The sequence below is a fragment of the Oryctolagus cuniculus genome, chromosome 7, assembly GCF_051225735.1.
Source record: "Oryctolagus cuniculus isolate XC-2025 breed Fujian yellow rabbit chromosome 7, ASM5122573v1, whole genome shotgun sequence".
Taxonomy (NCBI): Eukaryota; Metazoa; Chordata; class Mammalia; order Lagomorpha; family Leporidae; genus Oryctolagus; species Oryctolagus cuniculus.
In genome coordinates, this window is record NC_142873.1 from 135574467 (window position 1) to 135595000 (window position 20534).

Below are 20534 nucleotides of genomic sequence, written 5' to 3' on the forward strand. Positions count from 1 at the left end.
CGCAAGGGAGAGACCAGCTGGGGACCCTGAGCATGACATCAGACAGGGCGTGCGGGAACCTCCTGGGTGGGTGAGGGGACAGCGGAGATCCCACTGCCCCGAGGCCCAGCGCTCAGCACTCAGCCTCTGCTTCCAGCCCTGGCTCAGACACACCTGTTTCTCAGGGCCAGGAGAGGACAGATGAGGAACAAGAACAGGGAGTCCGTGTGGCTGATCCTCTAGGCTCCCTGGGGCACATCCTCCCGGGCCAACAGAAATAAAGTGAACTGGGAAATGTGAGCCTACTTGGGAGCTGGAAACGCAGAAGGGAGAGGACACAGCCCCTCTGCCCGGCCAGTCTCTCTGCCCCAGGCCGGCCTAAGCCAAAAAACTAACTTTTTCTGTCTTCCAGACTCCAAGTCCAAGCAGCAGACTGTTAACACTTGACCATGACAGGGGATGGGGGCGGGTGGGCCCTAGCGTGTGCTCTTGTCCAGTTCTCCCAACGGTGCCTGGGCAGGCAACACATGAGGAGGCAGAGATTCAGAGGTTGCATGGCTACAGCTGCTGTGGAGCCCAATGGTTAGGCTCCTTTTCGGCACAAGGGGCTTCACACTGACTGTGTGGATCCGAATCCCAGCTTTGCCATTATTAGCTGTGTGACCCTTACTTAATCGCTGTGTCTCCATTTTCTCCACTTTAAAGCAGGGATACAAATATGTCATAAAGCTGTTAGATAACCAAGTGCATGGATCTATGTAGTGTTCAGGGACTGGGGCAAGGGAAGAACTCAGGAAACGTTGGCTCTCATTAAGGCTAGTCAGCAGGGATTTTTTTTTTTTTTTGGACAGGCAGAGTGGACAGTGAGAGAGAGAGAGAGAAAGGTCTTCCTTTTCCGTTGGTTCACCCCCCAATGGCCGCTGCGGCCAGCGCACCGCGCTGATCCGAAGCCAGGAGCCAGGCACTTCCTCCTGGTCTCCCATGCGGGTGCAGGGCCCAAGGACCTGGGCCATCCTCCACTGCCTTCCCGGGCCACAGCAGAGAGCTGGACTGGAAGAGGAGCAACTGAGACAGAATCCGGCGCCCCGACCGGGACTAGAACCCGGGGTGCCGACGCCACAGGTGGAGGATTAGCCAAGTGAACCGCGGCACCGGCCGTCAGCGGGGATTTAAACCAGGAGTGAAGAACAGAGGTCCCAGTGCCCCTCTTTTTATCCACCTCCCTCAATGAGTAACCCTCCCTTTCTGCCCTCCCCTCACCCCAGATGTAGACACCCCTCTTCCTGTCTGTCTCAAGCAAGCAGTCTGCCTTGCACTTCCAGGGCTGGGAGGAGTACTTACAAAAGCAATCCCAAAGGGCTCACCCACTAGCTGGCTGCTTACTCCCTGGACTCCAGATAACAGGTGTCAGGGGTCCAAACTGGATGGGGGAAGAAGGGTTCGAATTGAAACAGAGTCTGCCATTCATCAGGTATCTGTTAGGTGCCAGACACTGCAGCGGGCACTGCAACAGTGAACAAAAAGGACCCAGTCCTTGCCCTTATGGCAACAGTGACAATAAACAAGCGATTATTTAATTTTGAAGGGAAATCTGGCCTCAAGGCCAACTTGGGAGCCAGGAACCCAGGCCTGTGGTGCAGAGATGGAAGGGGCGGGTCCTTGGAGCCCCAGCTCTGCGAGGTGTTGCCCCTGCTGTGGAACTCCGCTGGACCCAGTCTGGGTGTGGGGAGCCGTTGGGGGCACCTGCATCTCCACCCCAGATGCTGAGGTTATTCCCAGGCTTGGTTTGTTGTCTCTTGTTTTGCAAACAGCACAGCAGAGCCTCCTCTCCCCCGCCCCTCCCTTCCAAGCTGAGTCTATTTATTCCTAGCGACAAGCCCTGAGGATCCCAGGGGGGGTGGCCTCAAGGACCTGCAGGGGCCTCGTGTCCCTGGCAGGCGCCAGTCCTCCCTCTCAGGCACAGAGAAGAAGCCAGAGGGTCAGAAACTGCAGAGGTTCCCGCCCCTCGCCTCCACCCCCGGTGCTGCGCCCGTCAGTCCGGGAGAAGCCCAAAGATCTTGGGGCCAAGGATTAGGGTCTCCCCTGGACCTCAAAGGTCAACACTATTCCTGGGCGCCGCGGAGTGGCGGGACTCCTCAGTGCCAGGGTACAGCTGGAGGTGGGGAGGTGGGGACCCCTGCTCCTGTGGCTCAGAGTTGTGGGCTAAAGCCCTCTGAAGGTCAAGGCCTTATGGAGAACCTCTCTTCGCCCCACGTTTCCAGAGAACACCTTGGTCCTCGCTGAAAGAGCCTTGACAACAGAGTCGAAAACACTCCCTCCTCCAAAAGGAATTAAGGCCTCCTTCACACCTCCTGGGGGTAAGCTGGGGCGGGGGAGCCGGAGAATGGGCCCTGGCTGCCAGGGCTCTGCACCCCTCACCCGAGACAGACTGCTGCAGGCTCCCGCTGCTCGCTGGCGGCTCGCGGGGTGTGGGCCGGGGGCAGCGAGAAGACAGAGCGCTGCGGGAGGGGGCGGGGCAGGTCCCCACTGCCCCGCAGTCGGGCCAGCCAGGTTGGGGGCCGCGGGAGGGGGCTGGGCGGCTCGAGGCGGAGAGGGAGGTGGGGGCGGGGTCTGACCCCCCCTTCGGGCCGGGGGCCGGGGGCGGGGTCCGGGCGGGGCGGGCCCGCGCGCACTTCCTCGCCGGGGCTGGGGCCGCGCGCCCACTCGCCCACACGGTCCGTGTGCAGCCGGCAGCTCGCGCCGCCCGGCTCGGCGCGGCCCGCAGGTAGGAGGCGCCGAGGGACGCGGCTCCTGGTTCCCGGCCCCACCCGCTCCGCGCGCGTCCGGCTCCCGCCGCCAGCTGCGAGGTGAGCGCCCCGCCGACCCCGGCTCCGAACCGCAGCTGCCGGCCCCCGCCCCGGGCATGCTGCGCCCCGGAGAGCGCCCGCCGGGGCCGGACCGCTCCTCCGGCCGCCTGGAGAGGCGGGGGCCAATGCGAGTGTTGGACGGGGGAGGGGACCAAGTTTGAAATAGAAAAGCCAGAGAGACAGAGACAGACCGGGAGGGTTGGAGGAACGGAGGCTCCGGGGAAGCCCAGTGGGGCGCAGGACCGGAGGCTACGGAGATCGCTGAAGCGAGGACAGAAACTGGACGTGAACAATTACGAGGGCCTTGCGGGGAGCCCTGGAGCTTCGGCTTCGCCTCTCGCTCAGTCCGTTTGTGTGAGGGCTACAGAGCCCTTCAGAGACATGAGGCAGAGATTGCTAACGGACGGGACAGGAGAGGGGCGAGGGTCCTTTAAGAGTCACCAAAGACTTGGGTGCACACAGTTGGAAGCCCAAAGGGTTGAGGACCCCGCGGGGGAACAGCATTCGGAGGCACAGAGACCCCAGAGGAGCACAAAGACAGCCCCCAAACCCAGGATGGAGTGGAGCCCAGCTCAGCACACACAGGGACCTGAGCTGGCTGAGACCCTGAGACACCCGGACGGGTGCCCTGGGGAAAGGAACTGAACCCAGCCCTCCCCCATAAGGCAGGGGACCCGGGCCGGTGAGATCGAGAACGAGAAGGAGCCCCACGCACTGACACGGCTGCCAGGACAGCCCCAGCTTATTTTTAAACTCAGATCTTGGGCGGGCAGCTTCAGCCGTAGGGACCTCAGGGTGAATGAACTGTTCCTGGCCCGGCCAGGCCGGTCCCAGAGCTGCTTCGGGATCCTGCTCCCCACCCCCTTGCCCCTACACTGCTTTAACTTCCCAGGCCAGATGGGAAGAGGAGGAGAGAGAGCAGTGAAGTTGGAGTTGGTAGCGGCTGGGGGGGGGGGGAGCACCTTGATTTCTCTCCTTAAGTCTCCTGTCAACTCCTGGGGGGGGTGCTGTTCTGAGCCTGACTCACAGCTGTGGGGGTTGGCCAGGGTCCTCCTGCACAGTGGGGAAGGGGGGGGGGGGCAAAAGGGCTGAGCAGTTGGCACGGGTATTTGGAAAGGCCGCTGGGTGTCTTCCAGTGGCAGGGCTGGCAGCTGGGGAGAAGAGCCAGGCTCTGGTACAGCTCCTGTTGCTCTGCCCTTAAAAGCTGAACCACCTCCTCCAGCACCACCATGGCACTTCTAGGGAGAGGGAATGAGGAGGGGCTCCGGGACGTGGACTCTGATCCCAGATGGACCTTGGGCACACTCCTGCCCTGTCCTTGGTGTGCTCAGCTGTAAAATGGGGACGAGATTCCGCACTGCCGGCCTTCCAGGAGCTGCGCTGGAGGGTGATCTAGGGGCACTTTGTGAGGGGCAGAGCAGCAGGCAGGTGTCGCCAGCCAGGGGCCGAGTTCTGCTCCCTGGAGTCAGGCTGGCGGCGCTGCAGCCACCACTGGACCCACGGCTGTCCTCAGCCAGCCCCATGGGCCGTGGGGCCACCTGACCTCCCCATGGCCTTGTGCACGAATGTCCAGGTCACGGACGTTCCTGAGAAACTGCCGTCTGATTTCAGCCAAAGTCAAATAGCTGCCCATACTGAGTTCTGCCCATCTGCCAGGTGCTGTCCGAGGACCGGCACCCTGGGAGGTAGGAAGGGGCATGAGCTTAGTGAATTAGAAGAGAAAACCAGGCCTGGGAGCTTGAGTAACTCACCTAAGGTCATGCAGCCAGTGAGGAGCCAGTGTGCAAACCCAGGAGGTGCTGTGTGTGTGTCTGGGTCAGGTGGAGGGGTGTGTGTATTGTTGGGAGCAGAGGCTGAGAGCCATCTGGCAGGTGAAGCAGTCTCCCCAGTCCCTGCCCCCTCTCCCCGCCACCGGTCAGGAAGCATACAGGACTGGCTCTCTACAAGTCCTTTCGGTCCCCCAAGCCTTGCCAGAGAAGGACAGGCAGAGACAGGTGGGTCTTGCTGGTGTCCTTCCCTCTGCCCTCCCTCCCCAGGGCCCAGCCGGATAGATTCAGGGATTGGGGGAGTCTGGGAAGGAAACAGAAGCCACTCCCATACCCTATTTGGGGTGCCCCGTCTCAGAGTGGTGACTGCCTCCCAGGGGGCGGACCCGGGGCTAGCCAGGGCCTGGGAAGGTAGCCGCTACTGCTGCCACTGCTGGCCCAGCCAGGAAGGAAGGAAAAGGCCCCAGGCACTCCTGGAGGGACACATGGCCACTTTCCACCTGCGGGGCCCCCTGCTGCCCAGTGGCTGCCAGCCCAGGCAATCCTCAGGAGGAAACCCGAGCCTGAGTGGCCGGCAGGGGACTGAAGGAGGGCTGCCCTCCACCCTGGAGCATAACTCCGATCCCAGGAGTCCGTGCTCTGAATACCCCAGCTCCTGTCGGCCTCACACCGTGGCCTGAGGTACGAACTCGGTGTCCTCCCATGGTGTAGAAGGGAAGTCCGGAACACGGAAGCCAGCCCATCGGAGGAGTCAGGCCCTCCAGCCCTGGGGCATCTGCTGGCGCCTGGAGTCAGAGCTCCAGGCCAGAGCAGTGCTTGCTGGCGAGAATTTCCCACTGGGGCTGGCTGGGACAGGAGGGCTTTTCCTTCAGCTTGAGCCAGGGCAGGCTCTGGGGTCTGGTGGAGGGGAGTGGGGTGGTGGGTTCCTTTGTGTCTCTTGAACTTCCCCAGGCTCATCCGCAGCTGAAAGAGCATCTGTCCCCTTCCCAGGGGTCCTGGTGGTTCTTCCCTGGCACCCTGGGACCTTAGCCCTTAGAGAGCAGACTTCCTGGTGGAGGAGGCCAGGGGTGGGAAGCTCTAATCTGGGTTCTGGAGACAGGAATCACGAGCCACAGAAGGGGCTGGGAACCCCACTTCCCTACACCCTGCTCCCCACACTCCTGTTCCAGAGGCAGCTGTGTGGATGACCTCATCCCACAAACATGCTTTGTTCCTGAGAAAATGGAAAGTGTCTGAGGTTTGCTGGGGGCTGGGTGTCTGCAGCAGCGGCTCTCAGGGCTCCCCCTGGTCTTCCTCCGCACCTACGAGGGGCCCTGCCTGGGGAGAGTGGCTCCAGGGGCGCTGGGTCTCTCACCCTTCATGCCCGCCTGCCCCAACCCCGAGAAATCCAAGAAAGTGGGGCGAGGCTACCCCCACCGGAGTCAGGAGGAACGAAATCGGGACCCAGAAGAAGGGAAGCTCCTGGGGCTGTGCTGGTGCCCAGCAGGAGGTGGCAGAGGCCACACTGCTCTCTGTCCCTGGGGACCCGCAGCCGCCGCAGGCATAGCTTTTTCCTTTTTTCTCCCCTGTCGCTGGCAAATCTGACATCTGGCCATCTGTGTTGCCACAGCTGCTGCAGATGTTGCAGCCAAGGCTGCCCAGGCTGGTGTGACCAGAGACACAGCGGGGTGGAGGGGAAGGAGGGCAGAGGGCCCAGCCGGGGAAGCTCGGCCGTGTCCAACGTGCAGGATTTCCTTCCTGCTCCAGCCCAGCCTGAGCCTCTCCAGCTCTGGCTGCTCTGCTGATTCTCCTGGGACGGGAGGTTCAGCTTCTCACTCCGGCCTCCCTCCTCCGCCCGCCCGCCCGGTGTCGCTTTAGCATCCCTCTAGCATTCCACCGTTTCCTGGATCGGGAGGGGGCAGGAACAACCCATTCCTGTCCCTGTGCTCCCCACTTCGGAGCTCTGGGTAAAAATCCCTCTGTTCCAGCCCCTCACTCCCTTCCAGGGAGTCCAGAGAAGGCAGGAATGCTGTTCATATATGGGGAAGGGTGGGGTGGCGCCTGCCCTTGCCCCTGCTCCTGCCACCCCGGGGACAGTAGGGACAGTGGCGGTTAAGCTCAGGCTGGGGCAGGAAATGAGTCACTGACCCAGGAAAAGCCCCCTCCCCCAAGATCTGCTCCAGCCTCGATAAGAAAACAACTTCTGCTTCCTGGTTTTTTCCTGACCCCTTCCTACCCCAACTGTTCACTACAGAAATAAACCTGCAAGCCTCCACGGTTTCCAGAAGCCCCCCCCTGCCCCATCCCCACCTGCTGCAACCTGGCATTTCCTATGCCTGGTCTCTTGCTCTTTTGTGAATGCAAAGAATGCTTGCCAGGGGCTAAGCCACAGCCCCTCCGGGTGACTGCGGGTCTGCATGTGCTCCCGGCAGGGCTGACTCTTGTCACCACCATGAGCGAGGCATTCGACTGTGCCAAGTGCAGCGAGTCCCTGTATGGCCGCAAGTACATCCAGACAGACAGCGGCCCCTACTGCGTGCCCTGCTATGACAACACCTTCGCCAACACCTGTGCTGAGTGCCAGCAGCTTATTGGGCATGACTCAAGGGTAAGGACCCGAGCAGGGCAGGGCAGGGAGCAGGCAGAGGGTGGCGGGAGGGGGCAGAGGGCCGCAGTGCCAGCACCCCCTGCCTGCCCCGCCCCTCGCAGGAGCTGTTCTATGAAGACCGCCACTTCCACGAGGGCTGCTTCCGCTGTGGCCGCTGCCAGCGCTCGCTCGCCGACGAGCCCTTCACGTGCCAGGACAGCGAGCTGCTCTGTAACGACTGCTACTGCAGTGCCTTTTCCTCGCAGTGCTCCGCCTGTGGGGAGACCGTCATGCCTGGTACGTCCCCGGCGACTCCGCCCGTGGCAGAACTGGCGTTCGTGGAGGGCCTGTGCCTGTGCTGGGGCATCCCCAGAGGCCAGGCGTGTGTGAAGGCCTGCACGTGCAGCATGGGGTGGAAATTCAGTGTGCGCACCACCTGTTGTGCTTACACGCTCTTGGGACCTCAGCATGCATGGGCATCGGTATGCTGAGGCCAAGACAAGCAAGCCTGGTACGGTGCTGAGGATGGGACTGTGCGCCGGGCCAGGTGGCCTCTACACCCGTGGTGGAACAGCACGGATGAAGACTTGCATGTCCGGTACATGCAGGAGCTAAGGGTGTGCTGAGACTTTCATGCTGGGTGCACTGGGGTCTGGTGCACGCAGAGGGTGTAGTATGTGTGGGAATGCATACCTGATAGGTACCTGGGGACTTGGCACATGTGGAGAGTGATGTGCCCAGGAGACAGAGGACTTAGCATGTATGGAACCTATCACACCCAGGGCTTTAGAACTGGTGTGGGCAGACTTGCTTGCCTTGCATGTGTAGGGTCTCATGAGGATGCTGAAACCACCATAGCTCAGCTTACAGAGACATCACGCCTTTTTTTTTTTTTTTTAAGATTTATTTTATTTTATGTATTTGAAAGTCAGAGCTACACAGAGAGAGAGAGAGAGAGAGAGAGAGGTCTTCCATCCGCTGGTTCACTCCCCAATTGGCTGCAAGGGCTGGAGCTGCGCTGATCCGAAGCTAGGAACCAGGAGCTTTCTTGGGTCCTCTCACATGGGTGTAGGGGCCCAAGGGCTTGGGCCATCTTCTACTGCTTTCCCAGGCCATAGCAGAGAGCTGGATTGGAAGTGGAGCATCTGGGACTCAAACCAGCGCCCAAATGGGATGCCAATAACTGCAGGCGGCGGCTTTACCCGCTACGCCACAGCGCCAGCCCCAGATGGAGTCTTGTTGTGTGCTGAGGAAGTCGCACCTGGGACACATGGGAGCTAAATCATACACTAAACCCTCATGTCCACTTTAGGGGCCTAGCATGTGCTGAGCCGTGGGGTCCAGCATTTGGGGAGGTTCCCATTTGCAGTGTGTGGGGGGGTCCTGCTGCATGTGCATGGATGCCACCCTGTGCAAGCAGTGGGAGCAGTGGGCATCTCCTGGGGGAGGCACGGGGGCGGGTGGCCCTCAGGAGCATGGGGCTCAGCCTCTGAGCAGGACTGCTGTTCCCCACAGGGTCCCGGAAGCTGGAGTACGGAGGCCAGACGTGGCATGAGCACTGCTTCCTGTGCAGCGGCTGTGAGCAGCCGCTGGGCTCCCGCTCCTTCGTGCCCGACAAGGGTGCTCACTACTGCGTGCCCTGCTATGAGAACAAGTTTGCTCCTCGCTGTGCCCGCTGCAGCAAGGTGGGGGCTGGGCCAGGGAGTGGGGCTGGGCAACACCGGTCGTGGGGTGGGCAGGCCACTCAGCCTCACCCTGCCCATGGCCACTGCCCCCTCCAGACGCTGACCCAGGGTGGAGTGACGTACCGCGACCAGCCCTGGCATCGCGAGTGCCTGGTGTGCACCGGGTGCCAGACGCCCCTGGCAGGGCAGCAGTTCACCTCCCGGGATGATGACCCCTACTGTGTGGCCTGTTTTGGAGAACTCTTTGCACCTAAGTGCAGCAGCTGCAAGCGCCCCATCACAGGTGGGACAGGAGCCAGAGGGCGGGGTGGGTGTGGTGCTGGGGGAGGCTGAGGGGCAGGACTGACACCGGCATCCCTGCAGGACTCGGTGGGGGCAAGTATGTGTCCTTCGAGGACCGCCACTGGCACCACAGCTGCTTCTCCTGCGCCCGGTGCTCCACGTCCCTGGTGGGCCAGGGCTTCGTGCCGGATGGAGACCAAGTGCTGTGTCAGGGCTGCAGCCAGGCAGGGCCCTGAGCCTTCAGAACCAGGGCTCCAGGACTACGGCCCCTCTTCGCAACCCCCTCTGGGACCCAGCCCTTCCCCCAAATGGGGCTCCCCCTGCCCCCAGCAACCTCTAACTGGTACTCCCCAATCCAGACCTGGACTCCAGGACCCAGCCCTCTCCTCCGTAGTCGGGGTTCTCAGAGCAAGCCCACTCCCCACATCAGGCCTGTAGACCCCAGCCCTTCAAACCTGAACTCTGGGACCTAGGGCCTCCTTAAATCTGGACTACTCTCCAGAGATTTTAGGTGTCTTGCGGGTGCCTGGGATGTCCTCCAAATGGACTGTACTCAGGCTTGAGCCCTGGCCCATCCCACCCCGGTCCCCTGGGCTGCGGGGAGGGGGCTGTCTGGGCTGCACCTGGGGAGGCTCCCCCGGTTAAGGGGCTGTGGGGTACAGGTGCTGCCCAGGCTGTGTCTGTCGAGTGTCTTCTCGTTTTATTTCAGCTGCATTTTGCCCAGAGATGGGCAGAGGGGGTGGGATTAGCCCTGCCCTCTTCCAGATTCTGCAATAAAGCAGTGTGAGGAAGCCAGGCGTCTGTGTGTTTGCCTGGGACCCTTTGCGGCTCTTCTAGACTTTCCGTGTCCCCGGGCAGAGGCCCAGGGCTACGAGTGCCACAGGGTAGGAGTCTGCCCCCTGGAACGGGATCCCTGCCGAAGCTACCGTTCCGGCAAGCTCGCCCTGCCTCCCCTCCTGCTGGCCGAGGGCTGCTTCTCTCCCGTGGGGAAGGGCGGCGACGGGGAGGTTCCAGGCAGGAGCGGGGCTGGCGGCGGGGCGCCCTCCCCCGGTACAAGCCGGCCTCTCTCCTAACTGCCCTGCCCAAATCCCGCGGAGCCTGCACTCGGTCCTGAGCCCCAGTCTGGGCCCAGACCCTCAACCCCCTTCCCCTTCTTCCCGAAGATTAGCGGGGGCGGCCCGGGATCTGCTCGCGGCCGCACGTTTTTTTGCCAAAAAAGGCAAGGATGCAGCTGCACGCGCCGCGGGAACATCTGGATCCGATTCCCAGCATGAATGGGTCACGGCCCCGCCCACCATGATTCAGGGGCGGGGGCGGGCGCGAGCCAGGGGGGTTGGCCCCCAAAGTGGGGAGAGGGGGCGGAGCACCCAGGACTGCGCTGCGCCCGCCCCGCCCCGCCCCGCCCGCGGCTGCGGTGTGGACGCCGCCGCCGCCGCCGGACGGTCCGGGCAGGTACGCGTGCACCGCGTCGCGCCCGAGCCGCCCCGGGTGGGCCGCGCCGTGGGGCGGGCGGGGCCCGCCGGCCCGGCGGAAACCGCGTGATTATATGTATCTCGCAGTGAGTCCTGCCCAAGATCCTCTGGGCGGGCGTTGCTTCTCGGACACAGCCAGTTCCAGCCCCCGTAGGGAGTCCCTTCTCAGCCTCTCGACGCCGCCTCCCAGGCCCAGTGCTGGCCTAAACTTTCTTTTTTACATTATGTATGTGTAAATTTGAAAGAGAGAAACACACAGAGAGCTTCCATCTGGTTCATTCCCCAAAAGCTGATCGTAGCGGAAGGTGGGCCAAGCCCAAGCCAGACCCCTGGATGTCCTACGTGGGTGACAGAGACCTGAGTACTCTGGCCATCACCTGCAGGAAGCTGGAACTGGACGCAGATCCGGCACTTGAACCCAGGCGCTGGGGTATGGGATATGGGCCTCTTAACTCCTGCCCAACCCCCTACCCCAAGTCCTAAACTTCCTGAGGCCACGGTTGACATTTTCCGCAAACATTTGCAGAATGTCCATCGTGTGTGTGCTGCCAACAAATCATCATGTTTGCATTTATTTTCTCTCTCCCACCAGCCCCTCTGAGGATCGAGCCTGCCTTGCTCACCCGGTCTGGGCTCCTGGCACTTACTGCATGTTCAAAAATATTTGTTGAGGAAGAGCAGTCCAAGCGTAGAAGCCAGCTGGTACAAAGGCCTGAGGGTCTGAAAACATACGTTGCTTTGGGGAAGCAGCAAGTTATTTCGTTTGGAGGAAGTGCCAAGAGAGGAAAATGGCAGGCAGGGCTCAGGTCCTGAGAACCCAATGCCAAGTTAAACAGACCTCGCCCTCCGGGCCCATATGCAAGCAGGGGTGTGAGACCGGAGTGTAGGAAAGAGCGCTCCGGCTGCAGCATGAATAATGGGTTGGAGGCACAAGACAGTTAAGAGGCAGGGCTAGTGGTCCCAGTGAGAGATCCCCAGGCAGGCAACAGCCGGGTGGAAGGCACAGCACTGGGGCCGGAGCAGTGTTTAGCGGAAGGAAGGCAGAGTGTTGGGAAAAAAAGTGAAGCTACAGCCCTCTGTTTCATTTCATTCCATAGAAACATGTTTCAGATTCAGCATCTAAGAAATCCAGATGTATAATCAAGGTGTATCATAATCTGACAATTTTTCTTGCCTAGTTAAAGCCTCAAATAATGGCTAATTTTACATTTGATGGCATCTCCTAGTCACTGAAATACAGTAACTCCAAACCATTAGGGCCCTAAGTAAATAAATAAATAGTTGGAGTCCATTACTGAGTAGAATTTACCCCCTCCCTCCTGTCCCGTGGCCCAGGAAAAGCCCCGATCCCATGCTGTGACCAGGCTACCTTCCCCCGGGAGTGCAAGTCTCACTTAAATTCCCACACACAGTATGACCCTCACAAACCTCCCCCCCCGAGCTGGCAAAACACAGGTCATTATTTCCATATTATTATTTTACAAACTTTTAAAAAGCAGCACATATTTATTGTAGAAAAATGGGACAAGTCCAAACAACTAAAAAAAAAAGTTGTATTATATCCTCCTCTTTCTGTTAAATATGCATATATATTTTTTCATTTTTAGGGTTTTTTTTTTTTAGATATTTATTTATTTGAAAGAGTTACAGAGAAAGGAGAGACAGAGAAAGATCTTCCATCTGCTGCTTCACTCCCCAATGGCCGCAAGGAAGCCGAGAGCCAGGAACTCCATCTGGGTCTCCCACATGAGTGCAGGGGCCCAAAAACTGGGGCCATCTTCCACTCCATTTGCCGGGAGCTGGATCGGAAGTGGAAGCTGGGACTGGAACCATTGTTGCAGGGGGCAGCTCAACCCGCTGCGGCAAATTGCTGGCCTCTATATTTTTTTTTAATATTTTATTTATTTATTTGAAAGTCAGAGTTATACAAAGAGAGGAGAGGCAGAGAGAAAGAAAGAGGTCTTCCATCCACTGGTTCACTCCCCAGTTGGCCGCAGTGGCTGGAGTTGTGCTGATCCAAAGCTAGGAGCCTGGAGCTTCTTCCAGGTCTCCCACTGGATGCAGGGGCCCAAGCACTTGGACCATCTTCTGCTTTCCCAGGCCATAGCATAGAGCTGGATGGGAAGAGGAGCAGCTGGGACAAGAACTGGCACCCAGATGGGATGCCGGCACTGCAGGCAGAGGCTAAGCCCACTACGCCACAGCGCAGGGCCCCCCTACATTTGTTTTTAAATTGAAAAATTAATAGATGGATTAAAAAAAAAGATTTCTGGGACAGGTGTTTGGATCAGTGGTTAGGCCACCTCTGGGCGCCGGCATCCCACATGAGGGTACCTGCGTGTGGGTCCAGCTCCACTCTGCATTCCGGCTTCTTGCTAATGCCCACCCTGAGCAGCAACAGCGCTGGCTCAAGTACTTGGGTTCCTGCCACCCACAAGGAGACCCGGCTTGAATTCTGGGTCCTGGCTTCAACCTGGCCCAAGCCTGCTTGTTGCAGGCATTTAGGGAGTGAGCCAGAGGCTGGGAGAGCTCTCTCTCTCTTTATTTCTCTGCCTTTCAAAAAAAAAAAAAAAAACTTATGTATATGTACATATATAAAAGTTCCATGCTGTACTTTGGATATATACAACGAAAAAATTTTCCTCCCACCCCCGCTCTCGCAGGCCGCCTCCTCGGGAGCCACGCTGTTGCCTGCAGCTTGGCCACCCTGACAGCAATGAGCCCTTTGCATGGCTATTTTTGTGCTCACTGTTTGTGCCACCAGCTTTTCTCACTTTGACCATCTTTCCATACGAGTTCACACAGATTTTTTAACAGCTTTATTGAAGTACAATTTACATGCCATAAAATTCACTCATTTCAAGTGTCCAATTCAATTAATTCTAGCAAATTGAATAGCTATGCAACTGTCACAACCACCCAGTTCTAGAAGAATTGCTTTGCCCAAAAAGGATTCCTTGTGGTCATTCTCAGTCCTTTCCAATCTCGCCTCCGGTCACCAGCAACCACTCATCTGCTCTCTGGCTCCATAGATGTGTCCTTGCCACCTTCCATCTGGACACAGACTCTGTCCTTTTTTCCTGTCTGCTCCTATTTTAAAAAAATATTTTAGAAGATGGCCCAAGTGCTTGGGCCCCTGCACCCCCATGGGAGAACAGGAAGAGGCTCCTGGCTCCTGGCTTCAGATCAGTGTAGCTCCGGCCGTAGCGGCCATTTAGGGGGTAAACCAACAGAAGGAAGACCTTTCTCACTGTCTGTAGCTCTACATGTCAAATAAATAAAATCTTTAAAAAATATTTTAAAACGTATTTGAAGCACAGAGAGACAGCGCCGCCATCCACTGGTGCACCCCTCACGTGCCTGCAATGCCTGGGGAGGGTCAGACTGAACTGGGAGCCAGGAACTCTCTCTGAGTCTCAAACGTGGGGTGCAGAGACCTGAGTACTTGTGCTGCATCCCAGGCTGTGCGGCAGGAAGCTGGATCGGGAGCAGAGCAGGGCTCCGACCCAGGCATCATCACGTGGGACATGGCCGTGCTTAGCCGACAGCCATGCTGCGTGCTCGCCCCCTCTGACTTCTGTCTCTTAGTGTGACACACTCATGGTTCATCATGCTAGTGTTCCTTTATTGCTGAGTACTATTGCTCTCTGTAGAGGTTCTCCATTTTGCTTACCCACTCACCACTTAATGGACTAAGATCACATCCAACGTTTGGCAATTATGAATAAATGCTGCTATGAACATCAGTACCTATGTTTTCATTTCTCCAACTGTAAGTGGACATATAGATATTTCATTTTTTTAAAGATTCATTTATTTATTTGAAAGGCAGAGTTACAGAGAGAGAGAGAGAGAGAGAGAGAGAGAGAGACAGGTCTTCCATCAGCTGGTTCACTCCCCAAATGGCCCCAACGACCACAGCTGGGCTGATCTAAAGCCAGGATCCAGGAGCTTCTTCTGAGTGTCCCAACTGGGTGCAGGGGCCCAAAGCCTTGGGCCATCCTTTGCTTTCCCAAGTGCATTATCAGGGATCTGGATCGGGATTGGAAAAGCCAAGACTCAAACCAGTGCCCTTATGGGATGCCAACACCACGGGCGGTGCCTTTACCCCAATATGTTTCATTTTTAAGGCTGTATAGGTGCCGGCACTGTGGCATAGTGAGTTAAGCTGGCCTGCAGTGCCAGCATCCCACATGGGCGCAGTCCTGGCTGCTGCACTTCCGATTCAGCTCCCTTATGATTCAACCGGGAAAGCAGTGGAAGATGGCCCAAGCCCTTGGGCCCCTGCCACCCACATGGGAGACCTAGAGGAAGCTCCTGGCTCCTAGCTTTGGCCTGGCCCAGCCTGGCCATTGTGGCCATTTGGGGAGTGAACCAGCAAATGGAAGATCTCTCTGTCTCTCTGTAACTCTGCCTTTCAAATAAATTTTTTTAAAAAGTATTTAAAGGCCGGCGCCGCGGCACACTAGGCTAATCCTCCGCCTTGCGGCGCCGGCACACCGGGTTCTAGTCCCGGTCGGGGCGCCGGATTCTGTCCCGGTTGCCCCTCTTCCAGCCCAGCTCTCTGCTGTGGCCCCGGAAGGCAGTGGAGGATGGCCCAAGTGCTTGGGCCCTGCACCCCATGGGAGACCAGGAGAAGCACCTGGCTCCTGCCTTCGGATCAGCGCAGTGCGCTGGCCGCAGCGCGCCGGCCGCGGCGGCCATTGGAGGGTGAACCAACGGCAAAGGAAGACCTTTCTCTCTGTCACTCTCTCTCTCTCACTGTCCACTCTGCCTGTCAAAAAAAAAAAAGCATTTAAATACATATACATATATAATATAGCATTTCGTTACTTGGATGGAGCATACACAGATAATCTGTACATATGAATTCCTTTAAAAAACAAAACATTTTTTCCATTTTACTGTCAGAGGCACTGAGGTCCAGAGAAAGGTCAGATGTCACAGTGAACTCTAGAGACTCCCATCTCCCATGAACCCTTTACTCCTCAGTCTCGCAGCAGTACCTGCCCAGCGAGCCCCAGCAAGCCCCAGGAAGCCAGTCGCTTAACCGCAGGTGCCTGGGTTCACGCCATGGCGCCACTGTACCTCCGAACAGCAGGGGGCGCTGTTGCCATAGCGACATCACAGACGGGTTCTCTCCCTGTGGTGCTCACTTTTTTTCGACTCCCGGGACGCTTCCGGCACTCCCGGAACTTTGGTGCAGCCGGATGCACAGCGTGGGGACGCAGGCGCGCAAGGCGGCAGGAGTCGCTTCCGGCCGTGTCGGTGGTCTCAGTGGAGGTGCTGCGGCGGAGGGAAAATGGAGACGATTCTGGAGCAGCAGCGGCGGTACCATGAAGAGAAGGAACGGCTCATGGACGTCATGGCCAAGGAGATGCTCACCAAGAAGTCCACGGTGAGTGGGGCCTGGACAGCGGCTGACGTCGAGGCCGGGCCGCTACCTCCGCGAGCGTCCTCGGGCGCGCAGACCCTGCCCGCGCTCCGCCCCTGCCTCCTCCCCGGGCCCCGCGCGCCCGAGGCCTGGGCTTCAGCCGCCGAGACCCGAGCGGGTGAGCTCCGCCCTCGGGCGGCCTTTCCAGCTCCGAGCTCAGACTGACGGCGCCTGTGCCCCGCTTTGCCTTTCCTCAGCTCCGGGACCAGATCAATTCCGACCACCGCACCCGGGCCATGCAGGATGTGAGTGCCCTGTGTCCTCTTCGGGGCGCGGTGGGCGGGACGGGAGGAGCCCGACGGGGTGCGGGATCTGCACGGGTGTGGGGTCGGCTGCGTCCCCGCGTCTACGTGGGGGGACTTTGACTACCCGGAGAGACGCCGCTTACAGCGCCCGGTGCCTCTTGGATGGCCGAAGACTAGTTGTAGGTGAGCCCGTGACCCGGGCCCTTACCGCGGAGGGCTGTGCAGCAGCAGGTAACTCCGGGACGCTCTGGGGGAGTGTTTTTGACCACTAAACTATTTGCCCAGTTGCTTACTACAAACAAAAGGAAGCGAGTCGAAAATAGTGTTGAAAATTACTAAAGCCGCATGAGATGTAAATGGAAGCTTTTACTTATTTTTATTAATATAAGATTTATTGTATTTGAAAGACAGAGTTAGGAGAGAGAGAGGTCTTTTCATCTGCTGGTTCATTTTTCCCAAATGGCCGCAGTGGCTGGGGCTGGACCAGGCCGAAGCCAGGAGCTTGGAGCCTCTGGGTCTCCCTCATGGGTGCAGGGGCCCAAGCACTTGGGCCATCTTCTGCTGCTTTCCCAGGACATAGCAGGGAGCTGAATGGGAAGTGGAGCAGTCAGGACTCAAACAACCAGATGGAACATCCATCTCTCTCTCCCTCGCTTTCTGTAACTCTGCCTTTCAAACAAATCCATCTGCTGATTCCCTCACCCAGATGGCCACGAGGCAGCCAGGGCAAAGCCAGGAGCCAGGAGCTTCAACAGGGCCTCCCACGTGGGTGGCAGGGGCCCAGGCACTCGGGCCATCTTCTGGTTCTTTCCCAGGTGTATCAGCAGGCAGCTGGAGGCGAAGCGGAGCAGCCAGGACTCCCAGCCGGCGTGCTCATGGGGGATGCTGGTCACTGTCACAGGAGGCAGTTTCACCAGCTGCCCCGCAACACGGGCCAAGTGGAGACTTTTTAACCTCTGCCCTCTATCCTTGCATGTATTTGAAATCTATTTGGAATGAAAGTCCAAATCAGAGTTTGCCATTTGTAGGGGGTAATTAGATTAAAAGCCCCCAGCCCATTAACTAAACTAATCAAAATACAATGAAACCCGAAGGATTTATTTTTCCCCGAAACAAACTGAACTTCTACTTTAGTCCTATTTTCCGTAAGCTTTTTCAATTTCCTTGCTTAACAGTTCCACAGTGACCCCTGTGAGATACCTACAAAGCAGTATACATACAGGCCATAAGAGCAGGTCAGATTTTGCCAACAACATACTATACGGTGCCTTTCTGAAGTTAAAAATTCCATATTCTGAAAGAAATCTGGTCCCAGAGTTTAGGAGAAGGGCTGTGGGCCCATCCGTGCCATCCTGAGTCAGTGTACCTTTAACTCCAAGGGAAGGTCTGTAATGTCTCGTTTAGCTTGTGTGCTCCTCTCCGAAGCTTTTTTGAATACTGAAAATCGTCTTGGCCCACCCCTCAGTGACAGAAGGTACTAGAAACCTCATGCACTTCTAAGGGCCTCTTTCCTGAGGCTTCCCAGTGCTGTGACTGCAGAGCCGTCGTTGGTTGCCAAGCACTCTGATGGACTGTGTTTGCCTTTCAGAGGTACATGGAGGTCAGTGGGAACCTGAGAGATCTGTATGACGACAAGGATGGGTGAGTGACGGTTGCACCCAGTCCGGGAGTTAGAGCGTCTGAGGAGCCATGGTTCAAAGACTGACTTTGTGCTTTGTGCTCTTTGGATTTTTCTTGAAACTGTAGGTTACGAAAGGAGGAACTCAATGCCATTTCGGGACCCAATGAGTTTGCTGAATTCTACAACAGACTCAAGCAGATAAAGGAATTCCACCGGAAACATCCAAATGAGGTACGGCCTGGAAAGTGTTTTCCCCAAACCCGCCTACAGAGCGTCCTAAAGCAAAGGCCTTAGGAGAACGGAGGTGTGCCGCTGGGTGTCCCTTTGAGAAAGGACTTGGCATTCAGCTACGAGGAGCATAGCTAGCTGACTCTGCAGGAGTGTTTTCAGGGTTCCCCTCTGCTTTTTAAGCTAAGGCCACATTCTTCCTGGACCTGGCTGTCTCTGCCTGTTGGGAGACTTCTCTGCTGAGGAATCTTTGCTCTAGAGCTCCCCGTTAGATGGTCAGGATTTTGTCCAATCTGCATAGAAGTCTAGGCACGCTCTACCTGATCCTGCTGTCGCCTCCATTTTAACTTTGACAGGAAGTCTCCCCACCCTCCCAATAAACTGTGGTCCTACCTGGTCTTGGGATTTTTTACCTACAGCAGGGATGGGATCATGTGGCCTTGGGCCTTATAAGGTCACTGAAATAATTGGTGTGGTCCTGCCAAGGCAACCAGTAGGCAGGACCTTAAATCCAATAAATCCATAGTAGACTAGTTTTTAAGTTGATCATTTTATATGGCCCATGAATGATGTTAAAAATACCCAAATGGCCCTTGTCAGAACAAAGGTTCCCTCCCCACCCCCGACCTGGAGGATCCAACTAACACCAAGATACTTGAGTCACTTCGAAATTCAAAATTCAACACAGAGGTCAACTCTCAGGAAATCTTTCCTGGCCTCCCCCACCATCTTTCTGTAATCGTTATTTTGTGACAGCGAATGTCCTGCTGCACCATATGATTGGAAGGAACGGGTATGTCTGAGCATCCAGGACCTTTCCGCACTTCGCACAGCTGACCAGAGGAGTTGTCGGGTGGGCACGGGCAGGAGTGGGTAACCACGTGGCTTCAAGGAGGGAAGGGAAGGGTGAATAAAGATCACTCGGAGTTGTCAGCGGTGTAATTGGAATGTTGTTCTCTAGGTGGAAATAAGGAAGGAGGAAGTAACGATTTGCATTAGAAAAAAGGTTTTCCACGTGTGGCTCTTTCAGTAATGTTTAAAAGTAAACAGTTGGAGTTTGGTGACTGGGCTTCATGCCCGAGGTAGAGGCTTTAATCATCCCCTGGACTTGATGATGGACGCTGTTTACCACGGAGTTCTGGGAGAGACAGAATGGGAAGCCAGACAGTCAAAGCTGCTCCGTGTGCTTTGGAACACACCTAAAATAACGCAGTTAGCCGGGCAGGAGCCTGGCGAGACGGCAGGAACAAGGTCAGATGACAGCGGCTAAGTGGGAGAGTTTCAAAAAGGCAGTCCAAGCAGCGGCTGATGCTGACCCGGAACGGCCAGCACTGCTGTTTGTTGAAGTAGTGGGAATGGAGATTGTCATGGTGCAGTCACGGGGGAATACGAGTATGGTCTGTGGAGCGTGCGTTTGAAAGGCTGACGGGAGGAAGAAGAGGAGAAGCTGGAGGGACGTGAGGAGATAGGGGAGATACACGAACTTCAAGGAGCACGTGGGAAAAGGAAGAGACAGTACCAGAATGGAGAGGCAGCTCGTGGAACTGTGGCAGCAGATGAAGGTACTCACGTGTACGTCTGGGTTCCCTCCCTCGGAGGATGGAGCATGAGGTGTTGCGCTGACAGAGAAGACATGATTACCGTCCTGTTGTACTAACCAGATTCCAGGCGTAAGTGCTAAACAAGTGATTGCGAGGATGCTGAAGATGTCACACAGGCATTAATATCCTTGTACAAACGCATTTTTTAAAAAAGATTTATTTATTTGAAAGGCAGTGCCACACAGAAGGAGAGACAGAGATCCTCCATCCACTAGCTCCCTCCCCAGATGACCACAACCGCCAGTTTTAGGCCAAGCCAAAGTTGGGGTCCAAAAGCTCCCTCCAGGTCTCCCACATGGGTGGCAGGGGCCCAAGAATTTGAGCCATCTCCCGCTGCCTTCCCAGGTTCATTAGCAGGGAGCTGGATCAGAAACAGAGTAGCCAGACTCCGTCCAGTGCTCTGATACGGGATAGGATGCCAGCAGCGCAAGCCGCAGCTTAACTTCCCGCACCAAGATGCCAGCCCCTGAAGAGGGACTTTGATTTTCTCTTCTTGTATTTCACTTTTGTGAGCATGTGTTGATTTAACAGTTTTTTAGTCAAGTAGTGCAAAGAGGATTAGACAGAAATTGGAGTACTTAGGGTAGGCTCCTAGTGAAAAACCCCGGATAAAGCACCAGAAGTTGAACTTTCTGGAGCCAGGTTGTGGCACAGCAGGTTAAGTTGCCGCCTATGATGCTGGCATCCATATGAGTGCTGGTTTGGGTTCCAGATGCTCCACTTCCCATCCAGCACCCTGCTGACGCACTTGAGAAACCAGCGGAAGATGGCCGCGTGGGAGAAGTTGAACCTTCTTTGTACCCCATTTC

General features: G+C 57.1%; 2 protein-coding genes and 1 long non-coding RNA gene across 9 annotated transcripts in view; 2 read left to right on the forward strand and 1 right to left on the reverse strand.

Moving 5' to 3' along the window:
* The first annotated feature begins 1873 nt into the window (after window positions 1–1873).
* Window positions 1874–9915, forward strand: FHL3 (four and a half LIM domains 3). 7 transcript variants are annotated; one of them, XM_008273637.5, is made up of 7 exons: window positions 1874–2125; window positions 2241–2336; window positions 7003–7178; window positions 7280–7454; window positions 8673–8842; window positions 8939–9125; window positions 9206–9915. In XM_008273637.5, exons 3-7 carry the CDS (start codon window positions 7023–7025, stop codon window positions 9358–9360), a joined length of 843 nt encoding a protein of 280 aa, XP_008271859.1. In that variant the 5' UTR covers window positions 1874–2125; window positions 2241–2336; window positions 7003–7022; the 3' UTR covers window positions 9361–9915. The 7 variants fall into 7 exon arrangements, with proteins under 7 accessions (XP_008271859.1, XP_069934831.1, XP_069934833.1 ...); XM_070078730.2 differs by having other exon boundaries at window positions 1874–1957; XM_070078732.2 differs by having other exon boundaries at window positions 1875–2074.
* Window positions 9916–13398: 3483 nt separating this feature from the next.
* Window positions 13399–15822, reverse strand: LOC149125748 (uncharacterized). The gene is made up of 2 exons (XR_016210189.1): window positions 15685–15822; window positions 13399–13686 (listed from the first exon to the last, which is right to left on the reverse strand). It is a non-coding gene; the product is annotated as an uncharacterized LOC149125748 (long non-coding RNA).
* Window positions 15823–15848: 26 nt separating this feature from the next.
* SF3A3 (splicing factor 3a subunit 3) overlaps window positions 15849–20534 on the forward strand; it is a 24146-nt gene continuing 19460 nt past the window's right edge. Inside the window, exons 1-4 of the mRNA XM_002720688.6 lie at window positions 15849–15994; window positions 16228–16275; window positions 17864–17916; window positions 18022–18127. Coding sequence (XP_002720734.1) covers window positions 15899–15994; window positions 16228–16275; window positions 17864–17916; window positions 18022–18127 — 303 coding nt within the window. The 5' untranslated portion in view covers window positions 15849–15898. The remainder of the gene's footprint in view (window positions 15995–16227; window positions 16276–17863; window positions 17917–18021; window positions 18128–20534) is intronic.

Excerpts from the sequence above, each read along its gene's own strand:
- FHL3 (XM_017350210.4), top strand. The coding sequence starts at position 4,375 with ATGGCCTTGTGCACGAATGTCCAGGTCACGGACGTTCCTGAGAAACTG. Across the intron at positions 7,179-7,279 it reads TTATTGGGCATGACTCAAGG|GAGCTGTTCTATGAAGACCG; the intron begins GTAAGGACCCGA and ends CGCCCCTCGCAG. Across the intron at positions 9,126-9,205 it reads CTGCAAGCGCCCCATCACAG|GACTCGGTGGGGGCAAGTAT; the intron begins GTGGGACAGGAG and ends GCATCCCTGCAG.